The sequence below is a fragment of the Dipodomys ordii genome, unplaced genomic scaffold, assembly GCF_000151885.1.
Source record: "Dipodomys ordii isolate 6190 unplaced genomic scaffold, Dord_2.0 Scaffold31, whole genome shotgun sequence".
In the NCBI taxonomy this organism is placed as follows: domain Eukaryota; kingdom Metazoa; phylum Chordata; class Mammalia; order Rodentia; family Heteromyidae; genus Dipodomys; species Dipodomys ordii.
The window spans coordinates 5,840,774-5,861,440 of NW_012267247.1; the positions used below are offsets into that span (position 1 = coordinate 5,840,774).

Below are 20,667 nucleotides of genomic sequence, written 5' to 3' on the forward strand. Positions count from 1 at the left end.
TGGGTTGTGGGGCCTGAACTGTGGGCCTGGGCACTGTCCCTCAGCTCTTTAGCTCAAGAGTAGCACTCTACCACTTGAACCATAGCTCCACTTCCGGGTTTTTCTGCATATGTGGTGCTAAGGAATCAAACCCAGGGCTTCATGCATGTAAGGCAAGCACTCTACCACTGAGCCACCTTCCCAGCCCTCTCTGAGATTCTTATCTCCAATTAACCACCCTTGGTGCTGTGGCTTAGAGTGGTAGAGTGCTAGCCTTGAGCAAAAAGAGCTCCAAGACAGAGCCTAGGACCTGAGTTCAAGCCCCATGACTAACCAAAAAATGAAAAAAGAAAGAAAGGAAAAAAGAGAAGGAAAATAAAAGAAAAGAAAAAGAAAGTCTTGGCTAAGATGACAAAGAGAAGGGCAAGAAAAGCCTATGGCCCTGAGCTAGTGGCTCCTGCCTCTCAGACACGTGCAAGCCCATCAGCCTGCATTAATGAGGAAGAACACGGAGACTCTGAGAGGTTATGAAACATGCTTCCATTTGCATAGGGAGACGGGAATTCTGAACCTAGGCTGATTGCAAATCTGTATAATTCCTTCTCTCCTGCCAAGGTTACCCATGACCCCAGGGCAGATTTCCATTCAGTGAGCCTCACATAGGACCTGTGGATTCTGCAGATGGTGCTCCAGCTGCAGATCCATGAAGAACTTCTTGTTTTTTGTTTTATTTTTGTCAGTCATGAACCCCCGGCCTGGGCTTTTTTGCTAGCACTCTATCACTTTGAGCCACAGCTCCACTTCCAGTTTTTGAATAGTTAATTGGGGATAAGAGTCTCCTCACAGGGACTCTTCTGTCTGGATTGGCTTTGAAACCTGATCCTCAGATCTCAGCCCTCCTGAGTGGCTATGATCATAGACATGGGCCACTGGTGCCCATGGTTGTTACTGGTTTTTTTTTTTCCTTTGTAAGTGTGCCTTACATCACTGTACTTCATTATAATAGAATTTGAATTATTTGATTATATAATTATAATAATTATAAATAATATATATAAATAATTATAATTATTTGAATATTATATGAACTGGTTTGGTGAGGCACTTATGATCCCAGTTACTTAAGAGACCATAGATTTTTTTTTTTGTCGGTCATGGGGCTTGAACTCTGGGCCTGGGCGCTGTCCCTCAGCTCTTCAGCTCAAGGCGAGCGCTCTACCACTTGAGCTACAGCGCCACTTCCGGTTTTCTGGTGGTTTATTGGAGATAGGAGTCTCTCGGTCTCTCCTGCCCGGGCTGGCTTTGAACCGTGATCCTCAGATCTCAGTCTCCTGAGTAGCTAGGATTACAGGCGTGAGCCACCAGCACCCGGCTGAGACCATAGATTTCTATCCATGGATCTAGGTGATCATCTGTAGGTCAGGGTCTAAGGCAAAAATGTGAAACTCTCCCTGAAAACAAAACAAAACAAAACGCTGGAAGCATAGCTCAAGCAGTAGAGCACCTCCCTAGCCAGTGCAAAGCACTAAGTTCAGACTCTAGTATGGAGGATAGAGAATGGATTCTTCTGCCGAGTTGGCTTCACTGGGCCGCCCCTTTGGGTGCTCACAGAGCACTGATTCCTGACTTCCTGCCTGTGCATGGTTTGCTTCTGGTTTGCCCTGGCTGTCTCAGCAAGCAGGCATATGCATCATTTTACAAAGATGACTCACAGCCTTCATCACACTGGGGAGCTTCTTCCTGGTCCTTGATTCATGTGCCCAGCCAGATAGGACTAGGGAGATCAGACCTGAGACTAGAGCTTATAGCCTGACTCCTAGGGAGGCACTGCTGGGGTTGGAGCCATTGGAATGCAATGTATTCTCCTCTCCATCCCCACTCACTGCAACTGCCTTAGGGGCTCCCTTTGCTCCGTACAGCCAGGCCTCACCTGCAAAGTTGACCGTGACAGCCACAATGATGATCACGATCCCGAGGATGATGAAGGTGATGCTAAGCAGCCTAGCCAGACGGCCGAGCCTCCGGGCCCCGTCCATGTCTCCTTGTTGCACGCTGCTTCGAGACTGCAGAGAAAGATGGCAGAGATCTCAGGAAGGCTGTCCACCAGCTGGTGGCAAGCCGGCAGTGGCCTAAATGCCACTGTGTGCCACAGTGTCCCCACTGCCACCCACATTTTAGCAGCCTCCTCCTGGAGAGTTGGCCCGTGCCTCTGTGTGATCCCAGACCAAGCCTAGTCTTTGTTGGCAAGGGACAGCTGGAATCAGAACCAAACAATGCAGAGTGCTTCCTCTTAGGATAGTTCATGGCAGAGTGACAATGGCAGGTGGTATAATAGAGAACCAGAAACTGGGAGGAGGGACCTGGTTCCAGGACACAGCCCCTCTCCCCCAACCCCCCGGGGTCCAGCTCAAAGTCAATGTGTGTGGTTTTTTGTTTTGGGGGATTTTTTTTTTTTTGGTCAGTCATGGGGCTTGAACTCTGGGCCTAGGCACTGTCCCTCAGCTCTTCAGTTCAAAGTGAGCATTCTACCACTTGAGCCACAGTACCACTTCTGGTTTTCTGATGGTTTATTGGAGATAAGCATCTCACAGACTTTCAACCAAGCTCCCCCCATCACACAAGAAAGCCAGGGCTGGCATAGGGGAAACTGGTCTGTCCTTGTTCAGCTCTGTTTTTTACCTTGAACTTAGGGAATCTGGTGAAATTGGGTGGATAAGGGGGAGGGGCCCTGAGCAGGCCTTGGATATCTTGGTGGGAAGTGTGTGAGTATCCAGCCTTAGGACCATGCCTGTGATGATCTGCAGTCATCTGCAGGACCAGGGCTGAGCCTAGAGTCCTCATCTGGAAACTTTCTGTTCCTTTTATGTTTTGTGGACTTGCCTTAGCCCTCTATGGACAGGCACAAACAAGAGTCTCCTAAAGTGGGCCTACTTCAAGCCCTCAGACCAGCCATCAGTTACTTCTGATTTTTTTTTTTTTTTTTGTCAGTTGTGGGCTTGAATTCTGGGCCTAGGCTCTGTCTCTGAGCTCTTCAGCCCAGAGCTCTCTCCCACTTGAGCCACAGTGTTACTTCTGGTTTTCTGGTGGTTAATTGGAGATAAGAGTCTCACAGACTTAGGGCTGGGAAGGTGGCTCAGTGGTAGAGTGCTTACCTTGCATGCATGAGGTCCTGGGTTCGATTCCTCAGCACCACATAAGCAAAAAGAAAAAAGCTGGAAGTGGCCCTGTGGCTCAAGTGGTAGAGCACTAGCCTTGAGCTGAAGAGCTGAGGGACAGTGCCCAGGCCCAGAGTTCAAGCCCCACAACCGGACCCCCCCCAAAAAGAAGAGTCTCACAGACTTTCCTGCCCAGGCTGGCTTTGAACTGTGATCCTCAGATCCTAGTCTCCTGAGTAGCTAGGATTACAGGCATGAACCACAAGTGACCAGCTACTTCTGATTCTTATAGATTGTAGTTAAGTACATGATGATGATGATGATGATGACGACGATGATTATCATGATCATGATGACTCACTGAATGAACCCTTGCTTTGTGCCAGGAAGCTTGCTAAGGGCTAAACTTACTGATCTCATTTGGCCTCCGAATATTGTCTCCCAGATAAATAAAGTTGAGGTTTGGGGCCATGACCTTGCTCTCTCTGCTCTCTTGATGCAGGGGCCTCCACCATCAGGGGCCCATCCCCTTCACTGCTCAAAATCCTAACCAATCCGCCCCAACTGCATTTTCATGCTAAGCAAGTAGTAGGTCAATGCCACATCTGATGCCATCTGCATCTCACCTGTGTGCTCCCCCCCCCACTGAGCCACACCCCTGGAGTCTACTCTCAAAGTCACAATTCCTCTGCCATCCACCTTGCTAATTAACTGAGGGGCAAGGGGATAAAATGATTGGATACTGGCTTCTGTTTTTTTTTTTTTTGGTCCGGTCGTGGGGCCTGAACTCTGGGCCTGGGCACTGTCCCTCAGCTCTTCAGCTCAAGGCTAGCGCTCTACCACTTGAGCCACAGCGCCACTTCCGGCTTTTTTCTTCTTGCTTATGTGGTGCTGAGGAATCGAACCCAGGGCCTCATGCATGCAGGGCATGCACTCTACCACTGAGCCACCTGCCCAGCCCGGATACTGGCTTCTGAAAGACCCCTTGGACCATTGTGTAGGGATCCAAGGGGAGAGTAAGTCAGGAGGTATTGCAAGCATTCAGTGAGAGCCAGCTATGAAAGCTCAGTCCTGAATTCCCAGGATTTAGGATGCTGAGGCAGAAGACAAGGTGATCAGTAGTTCAAGACCAGCCTAGGTTATATAGCAAGACTCTATCCTCCCCTTCCCCGCCCCCCCCACAAAAAGAGCTGGGTGCTGGTACAGGCCTATAATCCTAGCTTCTTAGGAGGCTGAGATCTAAGGATCTCAGGTCAAATCCAATTGGACAAGGAAATCTATGAAACTCTTTTTTTTATCTTTTCCTGCCAGTCCTGAGGCTTGAACTCAGGGCCCAGGCACTGTCCCTGAGCTTGTTTTACTCAAGGATAACACTCTACCACTTGAGCCACAGAGCCACTTCTGACTTTTTTCTGTGTATGTGCTACTAAGGAATGGAACCCAGGGCTTCATGCATGCTAGGCAAGCACTCTACCACTAAGCCACATTCCCAGCCCTTTAGTGCTAGAATAACAGCCTTGAGCAAAAAAGCTCAGAGACAGCACTGAAACCCTAAGTTCCAGCTCCAGGACTGGTACACATAATAATCAGGGAGATGTTGTGAGCATCTGAGGCAGACTTGCCTGCTCATTGTCTTCTATGGCTCTCAGATGACCTTTACACTTCCTGTTTGTAATCTTTTTCTACTCTTTTCTACAATCCCGGAGCCCAGCTAATTGGAATTGTGAACAGTAGCCCCATATACCTGTGTACTTTCCAGCATTCCTGCCTCCCCAAACCAGCACATGCCAACTGCATCCCCATCCTTCCAGAGTAGGTCTACAGAACCACTGATGGGCAGGCAAATGGGGTGTTAGAAAAAAGAAGCTTGTCCAGGGTATGGAGGAATGGCCAGAGGACAAGAGAGAATGGGCGCCAGGGTATCCTAAATGGAAAGTGTCAAGGAGGGTGGGGCCTGCGTGGCTCCTCAGGCCTGGGGGAGGAAGCTAGCAATGAGAGGAGCACTGGGGGAGAGATCTCCAGGCAATCCTGGGGAGAGAGCCAGGTGCAGTGGTGAGCAGGAATGAACAAATCTGGCAGCAGGTGGACACAGCTGTTAGAAGCTTCGCCATGCATGGAGGGGGAAGGGGCTATCTTCAAGAGGGAAGAAGGGCGATCTAGCAAAGAGGCAAAGGGTAACAAGACAAGGAGTCACGGGGCTGCCCACAATGCCCAGGCAGCAGAGAGAAGCTGTGGTCTGACCTGAGACCCAGTGATGGACTGTGGACAGAGGAGGTGAGCCCCTGTTTCTAGGGCTTGGAGGAACATTGGCACAGGTAGACTCACACCTCCATGGGTCTAAAGGTGCGTCTAGGCAGGAGGTTGTGTTTATACTCCTGGGTGTCAGGAATCTTAGCGACAAAGGGCCAGTGCCATCCAGCAACAGGAAAAAAGAACATGGGTCTGAGCCAAGGGAAGGCATGAGTGGGCTCAAGATTTAGCCCATCTTGAGACTCTGAAGCTCAAGGTACAGTCCCCATCTTGCTGACAGAGCCATCTGGATCAGGATTAAAAAGAAAGTCAAGCCGGACACCAGTGGTTCAAACCTGTAATCCTAGCTACTAGCAGGCTGAGAACTGAGGATCGCCCAGGAAAGTCTGTGAGACTTATCTCCAATTAACTACCAGAAAACCAGAAGTGGTGCTGTGACTCAAGTGGTAGAGTGCTCACCTTGAGCTGAAGAGCTGAGGGACAGTGCCCAGGCCCAGAGTTCAAGCCCCATGACCAAGAAAAAAAGAAAATCATACTGGGCTGGGAATGTGACTCAGTGGTGTTGCTCTGCCATAGCATACAAGAGGCCTGAAGTTTCATCCACAGCCCCACCAAAAATAAAAAGCAAAAATAGAGCATGTTTCACAGGTCATGGAAAAGCAGTTAATCCGCATCCCCCTATGTCTCACATCATTCTCTTCTCTCTTACCAGCTTGTGGCATTATTTCTTTCATCTGTGTCTCTATCCTTCTCTAGACTGTATGTTCCATGAAGGCAATCTCCATCATGGTATCCCTCACATCTAATGAAGATCAGGCCCTAGAAGGTTCTCAGTAAATGTTTAAGGAAGAAAGAATTTAAAGGACAAGAATGAGAGGAAAGCTAGGCTCTGGTGGCTCATGTCTGTAATCTTAGCTACTCAGAAAGCTGAGATCTGAGGACCAAGGTTCGAAGCTAGCTGGGGCAGGAAAGTCTGTGAGACTCTTACCTCCAGAAGTAGAGCTATGGCTCAGGTGGTAGAGTGCTAGCTTTGAGTGAAAGAGTTCAGTGACAGAGTCCAGGCCTAGAGTTCAAGCTCAAGGACTGGCAAAAAAGAAAGAAAAGAGGGAGGAAGGAAGGAAGGAAGGAAAAAGAATAATGAGAGCAAAGTGACTCATAACCTTTGAACTTAGCCAGTAGAATGTTCAAAGTAAATAGATTCATGAAAGAAGTAAAGTTAAGCCCAGCACTCATGGCTCACAACTGTAGTCTTTCTAGCTACTCAGGAGGCTTAGATCTGAGGTCCAGAGTCAAAACCAGCCTGGGCAAAGTCCAGGGGACTCATCTCCAGTTAACCAGCAAAAATCCACAAGTGGAGGTATGGCTCAAGTACTAGAGCGCCACTCTTGAGCAAAACAGCTAAAAGAGGCCCTGAGCTCCAGTACTGGCAGGAAGGGAGGAAAGAAGGAAGGAAGGAGGGAGGAAAGGAGGTAAGGAAACAAAGAAAAGCAAAAGAAGAACCAAAGGACTCCGCAGCTGTAAATACAGCCGGCAGAGGGACAGGAGCAGAATTTGAAACAAGCCCTGTTCCCCAGCACTATAGAGAAATGCCTGTGGCTGCAATATTAATTCAGGACCATGGACAGGTAGGTGTGTGTGTGTGTGTGTGTGTGTGCGCGCGCGCGCATGCGCACACACACACACACACACGCACCCACGCACTTGAGTAGGAGAGAGATGGTCAAAGAGGATGAGTCCCCCACACATCCAGCAACCTTACGTCCAGTATCTCCTTTGTCTACAGCGACATGCCAAGCATCTCTTCACACGTGTGCCTTTGGGCCTCAGAGACACCACTAAATTTGTAGCCAAATTTAGCCTCCTTGCTCAGCCTCCTTGCTCCATGAATGGATGATTGTGTGTAAATGAATGCAAATGTGAAGAAACCGCTGTGTCTACAACATATTAAGTTATGAGGTTACCAAAAAAATGCCTCAGGAAGGAAACATCAAAGCCATTCAATCTCTGTGACACTCTCCCATGCTTTGTAGGAACAAGCCACAGAAAACAGGCACCTGGCAGCCTCCTACAAAACCAGTCAGGACTGAGCACCTGCCCCGCATGGTGTAATTAGGGGTGACACTCAGCCCACACTGGCTTAAACCTGAGTTTCCTGCCCATGAAGGATTTTTTTCCCTTCATAGAAAAATCGGCACAGTTTCACAGTGATCACAGTGATCATTTCCATTTATTAAGTGTTTATGAAGCAGTTTCAGTCTGCCCTTGTGGTCTTCCCTTTTCGGGGACCTTATTCCTCGGTTAGTATTTCTCCTTTTGTCTAGGCCTTTCTCGCTGGGATCATGCTAAATCCAAGGCTCTCCTGGTCTCCCAGCTTTTTTCTGTTTCCTCTTCAGCTCTGCCCTGGGTATGTTCCCCTCCTCTGTTTTCTAGTTGTTGCTTTTTCCCACCTCCCCAATCTCTTTTTCCAGGCCCCAGAGTTCAAGTCCCACAACTGACAAAAAAACACCTTTCCTGGGTTGGAGGCATGGCTCAGGTGGTAGAGTACCAGCCAATGAGTGAAAGCAAGCATCAGATAGTGAGTTTGAATCCTGGTCTCAGACAAAAACAAAAACAAAAACCCCTTTTCTGTCTGCTTTCCTCTGCCTACTCCATCAGTATTTTCAATACCAGAACTCCAATAGGGCTCCAACATTTTGGGGCTGGACAGCTAAGAACCTGAAGCAAACCTCCCATCTCTCTTTAGCAAGTGGCCTGTCACTGCCCTTTTTTCTGAGCCTATGGCTGAGCTCAGACTTCTACCATCGCTGTCTGGACATGGGGTCTCTCTGATGTAGTCCATTTCCCACAGTGGGGTTGATAAGTTTTAATTAGTTATTGGTTTTAAAATACAAACTGACTATCCTGCCTCTGTTTAAAACTCCCAGACACTCCTCACCACCACTAGAATAAACCTGAAATTCCAGCTGGGGCATCAGTGGCTTCCACCTGTAACCCTAGCTATTTGGGAAGCTGAGATCTGATGATTGTGGTTCAAAGCCATCCCAGACAGAAAATCCTTGAGAGTTTTATCTCCAACGCACCAACAAAAGTCAGAAGTGGAAGTGTGGCTCAAGTTGAAGGAACACAACCTTGACCAGAAAAACTAAGTGAGAGTGTGAGACCCTGAGTTCAAGCCCCCAGTACTAGCACACATACTCTCTCTGTCTCTCTGTCTCACTGTCTCTCTGTCTCTGTCTCTGTCTCTCTCTCACACACACACACACACACCACACACACACACACACACACACACACACACGGAGTCAATCCCTTCTTCTCAGAGTGAGTTCCCGCCAGCTGCCAAGCCCCATCGCATTCTTACCCCCTTCCTCCTCCATGACAGCCAGCCAGCCCTTTCTTTATCTCAGCCATCTACTGCCCAAGAGCCTGCCACAGTGCCTGCTCCCAAAAGGAGGCACAGTAATTGTTGGGGACCTACCTATCTCTACTTAGTTTTCTTAAAACAAGCAACTTGCCATTTGAGTGGACCAAATGAATGACCCAGCAGTGTAACCAACCATGAGAGAGTGTCATTGCCACCCCTCCCCATATCCTGGCCTGCCTTCGATTCCAAATGCCAGGCTCAACCCCATTCAGCCTCTTCACTCACTAACCACAAGTGGAAATCTGACCACAGTCTTCAGCCCCTAAACCTATCATGGGCATGCTACCACAAGGAGAAAGCTTTAAAACGCTATATAAGGGCAAGCAGACAGTTACAAAGGGCCATAAGTTATGTGAGTCCATTTATACAGTATTCTGAATAGGTAAGTCTAGAGAACAAGAAAGATTTGTATTTACCAAGGATTGTGAGAGATTAGAGGTGTAGAGTAGTGCACAGAGTTCCTTTTGAAAGGGAGGAAGATGTTCAAATGAATTGTGGTTAAATTGTAACTGTCTGTGAGTACACTGAATTACCATTCTGCCATAAAACAAGAAAGAAAGGAAGATACAAGGAAAGAAAGAAGGAAGGAAGGAAGGAAGAAAGAAAGAAATCCTTTTGGATATGGTAGCTCAGGCCTATAATCCTAGCTACTCAGGAGGCTGAGATCTGGAGGATCTTGGTTGGAGGCCAGCCCAGGCAAAAAGTTAGTAAGGTTCTCATCTCTATCAATAGCTGGGTATGGTAGCACATATCTGTCATTCTAGCTACAGGTTGGGGAAGTATAAGTAGAAAAATCACAATTCAGGTTGGCCCAAACATAAACATAAGACCCTATTCAAAAGTAACTATACAGGACTGGGAAGGCTCAGTGGTAGAGTGCTTGCCCTGGGTTCAATTCCTCAGCACCACATAAGCAAAAAAAAAAAAAAAAAAAAAGCCAGAAGTGGCGCTGTGGCTCCAGTGGTAGAGCACTAGCCTTGAGCTGAAGAGCTGAGGAACAGTGCCCAAGCCCAGAGTTCAGGCCCCACGGCCACCAAAAAAAAAAAAAAACTAAAACATAAAAGAAGGCTGGAAGTGTGGCTTGAGTAGTAGAGCACCTGCCTAGCAATTGTGGGTTGCTGAGTTCAAAACCCAGGATTCACAAATACTGTTGTCATATGCAACATGAATGGAACTGGAGAAGATATAGATATATGTGTGAGTGTATGTCTGTGTGTGTGTGTGTGTGTGTGTATATATATATATATATATATATATATGTTGGTCATGGGGCTTGAACTCTGGGCCTGGTCACTGTCCCTGATCTCTTCAACTCAAGGCAAATGCTCTACCACTTGAGCCACAGCACCACTTCCGGTTTTCTGGTGGATAATTGGAGATAAGGGTCTCATGGATGCTCCAGCCGGGGCTGGCTTTGAACTATGATCCTCGGATCTCAGACTCCTGAGTAGCTAGGATTACTGGCATGAGCCACCAGCACCCAGCTGAAACTGGAGACCATTATGTGAAATGAAATAAACAAGCACTGAGAGACAAGTCCCCTCATGATGTTATTCATATGTGAAGTCTAAACAAAATGATCTCATAGAAGTTGAGACTAGAAAGTGGGTCTCAAGAGACCAAGGAACATAAGAGGAGGGAGGGATGGGGAGCAATTGATCAGTGGGTGTAGTCACAGTTAGAGAGGGACACAGTAAGACAGACACAGGTAACAAAAAGATACTATACCTTACAGAAAGCTAGAAGAAAAGATTTTTAAATTTTCTACCATAAAGAAGTAGAAAATGAAACCAGGCACCTGTGGCCCATGCCTATAATCCTAGCTACTCAGAGGCCGTATGCTGGTGGCTCACGCTCATAATCTTAGCTACTTAGGAGGCTGAGATCTGAGGATCATGGTTCAAAGCCAGCCCGGCAAGAAAGTCCATGAGACCCTTATCCCCAATTAACCATCAGAAAACTGGAAGTGGCAGCTGTGACTCAAGTGGTAGAGCTAGTCTTGAGCTGAATAGCTCAGGGACAGTGCCCAGGCTCAGAGTTCAAGCCCCACAACTGACAAAAAAAAAAAATCCTTGTTACTCAGAAGGCTGAGATCTGAGGATCCTGGTTCAAAGCTAACTGGGAACTCTTATCACCACTTAATCACCAAAAAGCCAGAAATAGAGCTGTGGCTCAACTAGTAGAGCACTAGTCTTTAGCAAAAAAGCCAAGGAACAATGAGTGTCCAGGCCCTGAGTTCAAGCCCTGGTATCTGCACATACATGCGCGTACACGCATGCACATACACACACACACACACACACACCAAAGCAGTTGTAAATGTTTGGGGAAATATCTGTTTAACTGATTTAAACATAATATGCACATATATTGAAACATTACATGACACTCACTAGAATATATAATCCTTATTTTTTATGTATAAGATTAAAATAATTTTTAAACCCATTTGAATCTTACTCTCCAGATGGATCAGTTGTATAAAATGTGAATTATATTTCAATAAAGCTGTTTTGGTTTGTTTGTTTGTTTGTTTATTTTGGCCAGTCCTGGGGCTTGAACTCAGGGCCTGGGCACTGTCCCTGAGCTTCTTTTGCTCAAGGCTAGCACTCTACCACTTGAGCCACATTCTCAGCCCAATAAAGCTATTTTTAAAACTCCACCATTAGTCAGATGTGGTGGTGCATGCCTGTAATCCCTGCACTCTGAGGTTGAGGCAGGAGATCACAAGCTGGAGAGTAGCCTAGAGCTTATATAGCTTCTCCCTCCCTGGTCTCAAAACATTAAAATAAAGAAAAGGAAAAAGAACTGTAATCCTAGCACTTAGGAGGCTGAAACAAGAGGATCACAAGTTCTAGACTTACCTGGGCTAAGTGAGCTCCTACCTCTAAAACCAAACAAAGTAATTCTACAATGGCTTCCCATCCCCCACAAGGGACATCCCAGCTGCACTTAGCCATTATGACCCCAGCACTTAATGCCTAGTGTTGTTCTTAAGTACTACATGAGTTCATCTCATTTCACCCTCATAGCTATCTAATGCAGGTGTCATGCTAATGCCCATTTTGCAGATGGGTAAACTGAGAGGAGTGACTTTCCCAGGATGCCACGGCTCCCTTGTGCTTCTGTCTAGATGGGCACTTCTTACAATATGTTGTAAGGATCTGTTTACATGGTTCTCTGCCTGGCCCACAGGCTCCTGGGACTTGACTGTGGTGTCTGGTATTGTACTGGGTTCCAGGGTCTCAGTCTTGGGTACCCGGTCCCTTTAATAAGGCCAGCTCCCACCCAGCCAAAGCCATGAACCTGCCCCACCCCCACCCTCACTGGTGACAAATTCTGGAATATGTTTTCTCCTGAGCCCTTGTGTGATTTCCCTCCCCAAAGCTTGTCTTCCCACTAGGGACCTTTCCCTGTCACCAAGAGCTTCTCCCTGCCCAGAGCCGGTGGCTGCACCTGGGGGACCTGGCTCTGTCCCCCAGCTGCTCCCAAATGTGGCAGTAGCACAGGAAGCCAAAAGGTTCCTGTCTCTTAAGCCAAATCCTTGTATTCAAAAACATGGATGTCCTAGCAGCCAGAACCGATCTGACAGGGGCTGGAGGAGTCTCTCCCTGGATGGAGACTGGACTTCCATGATGGAGCCAGAGATATGGGGAGAAATACCAGCAGAGGGACCACAGCCCCGCGAGGGGTTTGGTGACAGAGGATGTGGCACACAGGGTCAGGCCATCGATTCCTGGGGCCCTGACCAGCCTGGGAGCTGCAGCATCTCCTCATTATGATAGTCATCGCCACGCCCAGCCTCTCCCCCAACCTTCTTAGACCACCAGTGTCACTGGCCTACATCTTCTGGCACTTTTGTGGGATTTTTTTTTTCCCCTGTTAAGTAGCTCTCCTTAAAATGGCTTGGCTTGGGGACAATCTGATGAATGGGGAGCCCTTTGAAAGTAAAAATTCCCCCTCACGCCCTCTGATTCCCCAAACTTCCACTCAGGTCTAGACTTCCCTGCTCTAAAGATGGATGGCAAAGTGTGGGTAAGCATGAAGTCCACAGGGGCTTTGGGGGAACTCAGAGCCAATGCCCTCCCCTCCCATGTGTCCCGAAAGGGAGCCAGCCACCCAGGCCTTTGATCAAACGGTAGGGCAGCTGCTGCCTGCTCTTAGAAACAAGCTGGCAGAGGTTGGTAGAATGCCCAAGTGGCCCAGGGGACCGCTTGTGTGTCTACGGTCCCTGGGACCTTCTTTGGGCTCAATCTTTGTGGACCTAGAGTTCTTATGTGGAAAAGCTCTACTGAGGACGGCCCCCACCCTGCCATCCAAGTAGACAAGCACCCCCTGCAAACCTGGCTGTATTTCTGCCCTAATGTCCATAGCTGCAGGCAGTTCTCCAAGGCCCTCTCCCCAGCAGGGATGGGGAAACGTCCAGGACAGAGAAGAAAGGGACACAGAAGTTTTCCCTCCCTAAATGTCTCTTGAAGAGAGATGAGGAAGCGTCTGCCACCAAGCCCCCAGCACCCAGCTGTCTTTGTTCAGTACCCTGCAAGCTTGTTGAGTGTCTGCCTGGAGACAGGCCTGCCCATTCCTTGAACCCAGATCCTGTCCCCTAACAAACAGTACTTACCATTATAGAAAAGATGAGAGGGATGAGGTTGAGGGGCCAGACGGGGCAGAAGCAAGAAGCGATGGCAAGGATTAGGTAATCTTTAGGGGCCTCTTGGTCCTGGGCATAGGAGGTTGTGACGATGGAGGATGCCCGCCGTGAGCTGACACGGGAAGGGGAGCCGGGGTGGGAGGTCTCCCGGTGCACCTCAGAGATCACCTTGAAAGGCAGGCTGTGCCCATTCTGCTCCAGATCCAGAGCCCCTGACAGGGACTTGGACAGATTCAGGGCTGTGTCCCCCTTGTCCTCCACCTTGGTGAGAAGCTTCTCCATCTCAGGCAGGTCCAATGGTGAGGTGGAGCCCAGCTCCTGCGACCGGGTAAACTGAGGCTGCACTGGATTGGCCATGTTGGACCAGGTCTTAGGCTCAAAGCTTGCACAGGGGCTTCAGAGAGACCTCAGCATACCATGCCCCCGCCCACACTGAGCTGGGGAGAGGGCTGTCTCCAGGGCAGGAGCAGAGATGTCACCCCAGGGACCCAAGAGGCCAGTGAGGTACGCCGCCCGGAAGGCTTGGAGGGGCTTCTCAAGGCCAGCTGAGCCGGGAGGCCAGGGTCTGCTGCCTCCCTGGCGGATGCCGGAGCTTTCAGCTCTGTTCAAGTTTGAGGCCAACTTTGCCGGTGCTGCTGACGGCACAGATGGGCGGGGAAGCAACAGAAAGCCCAGAGAGCAGAGAGAACGCTCCTTTCCAGAGGAAGGCTAAGACAGAGAGGCTGGTGTGTGTGTGTGTGTGTGAGAGAGAGAGAGAAGGAAAGAGAGAGAGAGAGAGAGAGAGAGAGAGAGAGAGAGAGCAGCCTCCCTCCCTCTGGCCCTCCTTGGAGATGCCTTTTCTTTTCAATTCCCCTCTCCCTAGAGAACCACCCATAGGCAGCATTCTGCCTCTGCCCCAGCCTCGCCTGGCCCAGCCCAGCCCAGCCCTCAGGGATTCAAGCCAGCCTCTGGTTTCCAGCAGAGACTCCTCTGGGCCAAGGGTTCTGGATGGGGGAAAATGACTGGTCATAGAGACACGGGCCTCTGCTTCTTTCCTACTGAACTGTAGTTTGCATCCTCATGGCTCCTGGGAAATGTTGGACCCACCCAGTATTCCACCCAGATCTTTGCCCTCAACTCCTAGAGACCAAAGGTTGCCTCCTGGCTCAGGCGGGAAGGGGAGATATGGACACAGCATGGCCCCAGCCTTGCCTGGGCTTCAAAGCACCTTACCAGGGCCGGGCGCTGGTGGCTCACGCCTGTAATCCTAGCTACTCAGGAGGCTGAGATCTGAGGATCTCAGCTCAAAGCCAGCCTGGGTAGGAGAGACCGTGAGACTCTTATCTCCAATAAACCACCAGAAAACCAGAAGTGGTGCTGTAGCTCAAGTGGTAGAGTGCTTGCCTTGAGCTGAAGAGCTAAGGGACAGCGCCCAGGCCCAGAGTTCAAGCCCCACAACCGACAAAAATAAATAAGTAAATAAATAAAACAAAGCACCTTACCAAGGGGTGGGGAGGGGTCTGCAGACCCATGGAGGCTTTCCCATCATGTTCAGAAGCAGTAGATGATGCTGGCTCCCGAGTGCCTGGAGTTCTGGCTACCTTTCCTCTGATTCTCTCTATATCTTTATTCTCTCTTGTTTATGTTCCCTCTCTGTTTTGGCCTCCTCTAATCTCTACATCTTCTCCTCTCTATCCCTTGCCTCTCTCCTTACCTTGCTTTAAAAGAGTCACCTGGAGGCAAAAGGGGTGGATGGGTGGCATGGGTAGGTATGTGGCTTGGTGGAAGTGTAGGAAATCATTTAAAATTCTAAGGACAGCTGGTAGGGTAGGACTGCCCTATAATCCAAGCTATTCAAGAGGTGTTTGAAGGAGGACTAAGTTCAAGGCCAGCAAAAGTTAGCAAGACCCTATCTCACAAACAATGCAAACAAAAAAAAGGGGGCCTGGCTCAAAAGCTACAATACTACATATACAGTGGCCTAAGCTTAATTGCCAGTACTACAAAAATAAAAGAAAATAAAAGAGGAAAGTCAGGAAATTGGACCTAGAAGAATCTCAAGATCATTGTTATAATATTACATATAATACTATATATTATAGACAATATAATAACCTCAAGATTATTGTTCTAATAATTGAGAAACTGAGACCCAGAATTGGAAAGAGATACTTATCTCCAACTGCATCCCAGTAAGACTTCAGCCACTGACCCAGGTTCTGGGGCCTGGTTAAATCTGGCTGTGTTCGTAGGGAGAAAAAAGTTTGGGGTTATACATCAAGCTGGCCTCCGAAAGGCTGCTTCTAGTAAAGTCTGAGTCAGACAGATGGAGAGACAACTGGCAGGAGGAATGAGAGGAAGGAGCACCAGGAGAGGAGGCACACACAGGACCCCCTGAGGTGGCAGCTGGAGAGTTAATAACACTTAGCAAGCCAGGTGCCTACGGCTCAAGCCTGTAATTCTAGCTACTCTGGAAGCTAAGATTTGAGGATTATGGTTCAAAGCCAGCCTGGGCAGGAAAGTCTGTGAGACTCTTATTGCCAATTAACCACCAGAAAACCGAAAGTGGTGCTATGGCTCAAAGTGGTAGAACACTAACCTTGAGGCAAAAAGCTCTGGGACAGCACCCAGGCCCTGAGTTCAAGCCCCACAGGGAAAAGAAAACAAAACAAAACACTTGGCAGCTAATAGATTTTGAAAAGATTGGTAACTTAGGCCCAAATTTCAGTTTTGAGAATTAGACTATATTTGCTGAGTGCCTCTGATTTCAAGTTTCCAGAAACATGTTGATGCCTTGAAAATAGGAAGGTGCTTTCCAAGGGGGGCGGAGAGGGGGGGGTGGGTTCTTGGCACTGCCAGGCACTGTCTTCTGCAAGAGCCCAATTCAGTAACCTCCAGCCATACGTAACTACTGAACACTTGAAATGTGACTAGTCCTAATGAAGACATGCTGTGGGGAAGAAATACACACAGGATTTAGAAGATTCAAAAGAAAAGTAAGTAAAAGGGCTGGGAAGGTGGCTCAGTGGTAGAGCGCTTGCCTTGCATTCATGAGGCCCTGGGTTCGATTCCTCAGCACCACATAAGCAAAAAGAAAAAAGCCGGAAGTGGTGCTGTGGCTCAAGTAGTAGAGTGCTAGCCTTGAACTGAAGAGCTGAGGGATAGCACCCAGGTCCAGAGTTCAGGCCCCACAACCGGACCCCCCCCCCCAAAAAAGAAAAGTAAGTGAAAGATCTCACTTAATTTTACCTTGATATCATGTTAACATGATGGTATTTAGATATGTTGGGCTAAATAAAATGCTAATAAAATTAATTTCATGCTTCCTTTTTCTGGAAATTAAAAATGAACTTATCATTATATTTTCATTAGTCAACACTTGCCTAGAAGACAGAATGAACCAGACATAAAGGGGTCTTTTTGATTTAATAAAAAGAGAAAAGGAAAAAGCCACAAAGTCCCCAGAGTGGCCTGTGGCAGTGAGGTTGCCTGGTTGGGCTGGGACTAGGGGCACCTTGGGAACTAGATGTGTCACCAGGGCAGACACTGTGTATACAGTGCCACCTATTGGATGATGATAGAATTGAGGTGGGTACCAGAGAGGAGGCAGGGAAGGAGAAATAAGGTGTTGGGGCTGCCCAGTCCAACCCAACCTACTCCAGTCATCAGTGGCCCTGATGAGTCTCTATCTAGATTGTACATGGAGGCTAATGGATTATATTCACACTATAAAGTGGACTTTGTCTTGCACAGTATTGACTCACACAATATCAACACACACATTGATATTGGGGCTTGAACTCAGGGCCTGGGCATTGTCCCTAGGCTTTTTTTGCTCAAGGCTGGCAAAAGAAAGTAGAGTCACAGCTCTGCTTCGGGCTTTTTGGAGATAGGGCTTTTAGATAGAACCGTCATAGATTTTTCTGCATGGAGTAATTTCCAACTGTGATCCTCAGATCTCAGCCACCTGAGTAGCTAGGATTACAGGTGTAAATCACTGGCACCCAGCTAGCATATGTTTATTTGTTTAAATTATTGCATATAAAACTTGTGGTTCCAAACTTCTAACATAAAGATCTTGAAACCCTGGGATAATTTCCTACAGAAATTAAGTCAGCTCCTTAGTCAACTCCCTGTTCACGTGGACAGCCTGCCAGAAGATCTGAGTGGTGAACTTTAGTCCAGCTGGAATGTCGTCTGGAAGAGCCCTGATCTGTAACCTTATTAGAGTGTTGTAATTGTTACTCTCTATCCTTTAAAAGTTAACTCCAGCCAGGCACCAGTGTCTCACACCTGTACCTAGCTTAAGTAGCTAAGATCTGGAGGATCCTAGTTTGAGGTTAGCCTGAGCAGAAGAACCCACATGGCTCCATCTCCAAAATAATCAGCAAAAGACAAGGCTGAAGGTGCGGAGTAAATGATAATGTATCAACCAAGCAAGCAAACTGAGGGAGCATGAAGCCTGATTTGAAACCCAGAAATGAGGTACCCTTAAAAAAAAAGTTAACTTTCTCTACTTGAAGTACTATTTCAGTGGGCTGTTGGTATTAATTTTATGAACATACAAGATCTTGTCAGTTTTAATATCTTTTAGTCATAGTAGCTCTTGTGTTTTCCCTTTCTGACATTTCCTTTTTTATTTGCATTTCATGTGCATCATTATACATTTTCCTGTTTTTGGACAATACATCTGGTCTCAGTTGATAACATTCATTTCTTTAATAATCACATACTTATCTTTCCTTCACAGCAATAACTAAGGATACTCTAAAAAAACATTGGGGAGATGAGGGAGTTCCTATTGGGTTAATAAACAGATGTATGTACACACAAATATTCATATATCTACAATGAATATAATCTAAACGCCTCAGAGTGCTTCATAACAGCATGCAAGTCTGTTGGTATGTACACTCAAACACATAACCCTGATAAAACAAAGAAGATAGCTGGGAGCTGGTGGTTCATGCCTGTAATCCTAGCTACTCAGGAGGCTGAGATCTGAGGATCGCTGTTTGAAGCTAGCCTAGGGAAGAAAGTCTGTGAGACTCTTATCTTCAATTAACCACCAGAATACCAGAAGTGGTGCTGTGGCTCAAAGTGATAGTGCTAGCCCTGAGTGAAAGAGCTCATGGACAGCACCCAAGCCCCGAATTCAAGCCCCACAACCAACAACAACAACAACAACAAAAAACACCAAGGAAGATTATATATTTCAGACTCTATGATCATTCTTTTCATTTCCTTACAACAACCTTGTGAACAGAATATATCTGAACAGCTTCCATTTAGTGAGTGTTTGTGTGGGCCAAGCACCAAGCTAAGGGCTTTAACCCGTTATCTTACTTCATCTGCACAACAGCCTATGGTGAAAGCACTCGTGTTAGTCCAGTATATGGATGGGGACAGAACGCACAAAGTCCCTATATCATTGGCCCACAGTTGGTGAGCTTAGGAGAACGCAGTCATCTCCCTCCTGGCTGAGCGTCTGTTGATCTTTCTCAGCCTCATGTCATATTTCTGTCTACAGAGGGCGCTTTAGACATGCTTGGACTATGTGGCTTGGCGAGAACCTTCTTTTAAAGCCTGAGATTTAGAATGCTGAAACACTGTGTCCAGACTGGCCTATTATAAGATTATAATAATAAAGTCATCATTTGCGAATACCTTCTAATTACCCAGAACTGTATGCTATGAACCTTGTTAATCTCACGGCCACCCTGGCATCATTATCCAAGTCGGAGGTGAGAAACTAGAGGTAAGGAACTGACCGAGCAGGAGATTCTGGCTCTTCCTTTTCTACTGTATATTGAGCAGAAAAGAAGGCTCAGGGTCTCAAATTCTGTTCCCAATGAGTCCCAGCCTTCCTCTGATCTTTGCCACAGCCTTGACTGAGTCTTCGGGAGCACAGAGGCGTGTGGCTAGGACCAGGATGTATATGTGTGTGTGTGTGTGTGTGCCAGAGTGTTGAGGCTTGCAGAAAGCAAAGACCTCTCAAAATCTGGCAGTGCACCTGGTCTCAGCTGTCCTGCAGAACCCCCACTCTACCCTGAGTCTATGCCTGTGGGTATCTCTCCAGAATCTGTGGGAGGGTTCCCTATTTTGAGTTGGTTCTTATCACCCTTTCCCTCACCTGGCAAGAGCCCCTCTCTCCAGAGACCAGAAAGCCTCAGCCCTTCCCTGGCACAGTTGGCTCCCCAACCCAGCAAAGTATCACCTGCAGCATTAGCCCCATCAACCTGTGGGAAGCTAGACAGGAGGTCATCTTTGGTCATTCTTCAGGTGGGGGCAGCCTTATGCCTCTTCCCCTTCTCCCCCGCAGCAGCCTGGTTCAGCAGCCACCCTTCCTTCCACATGGATCACAGAGAGCATGGCCCACTTTTCCGTGGGAGCTCTACCTGTCCCTTAGGGTACCCACAGGACTTCTTTGCCCCTCCCGTCTCTGCCCACTCCACTTTCAGCTTCCTTCCCTGGCACTGGCCAGACTCTCCTTTCTGGTCAGCCCTCACAGTGGCTCAGTGCAGACCGCAGCTCTGCAGGGAGACTTGGAGGCCCAGTGCATCCTCAGCCTCCCAGGCCCCTGGTGATTCTGTCCATGTAATGTTCTCCCTCGCTCACAGGGCCACAGGAGGAATGCCATCTCGCTATGCTCAGCCACTGCCCTGGGCTTGCTATGAACCTGTGCCCAGGTCCCTACCTGTAGGCAGTAATCCCTGACCCAATGTTCCAAGGACAATCCCCAGCTCTCCAGCTTTAGGTCCTCTTGGGCTTTTGGGCCCAGTGGAGCAGACAGGATGACTTTTCTTTTTTTTTTTTTTTTATTTTCTGCTTCTCCTTCCTCTCCCAAATCAGATTTGGGTTAAGGGCCCCGGCAGGGGTAGGGGGCTCCTACACCATGCTCTCATACCACAGCAGGTGTCCACACCCACTCCCACACAAGACGCCTTTCCAGAAGCAGCAAGCAAAACAGAGCTCAGAGGCACAGCAATACCAAAGGGCACTTTCCAAGAAGAAGTTCAAATCTACGAGTCAGGTAGGATCCTGCGCTTTTTCTCAGAGCTCCCATCCCAGGCTGGGAAATGGGGTGCTGCTCGGGCCCCAGAACACCTTCCCATACGGAAGGCAGCTTCCTCTACCGCTCAAGTCTCAGCCTGTTCCATTTTGTATGTACCCCGCCGGCCTGGTCTCTCTTCAGGCCTAACAGTGCTTCCTGTGGCAGTGTGTAGGGG

General features: G+C 48.1%; 1 protein-coding gene across 1 annotated transcript in view; it reads right to left on the reverse strand.

The window, feature by feature from the left end:
- Tusc5 (tumor suppressor candidate 5) overlaps positions 1-13,955 on the reverse strand; it is a 14,945-nt gene extending 990 nt beyond the window's left edge. The window contains exons 1-2 of the mRNA XM_013016440.1: positions 13,430-13,955; positions 1,910-2,042 (exon numbers count right to left, since the gene is read on the reverse strand). Of these exons, the coding sequence (XP_012871894.1) occupies positions 1,910-2,042; positions 13,430-13,816 (520 nt within the window). The 5' untranslated portion in view covers positions 13,817-13,955. The remainder of the gene's footprint in view (positions 1-1,909; positions 2,043-13,429) is intronic.
- Between the last annotated feature and the right edge of the window lie 6,712 nt (positions 13,956-20,667).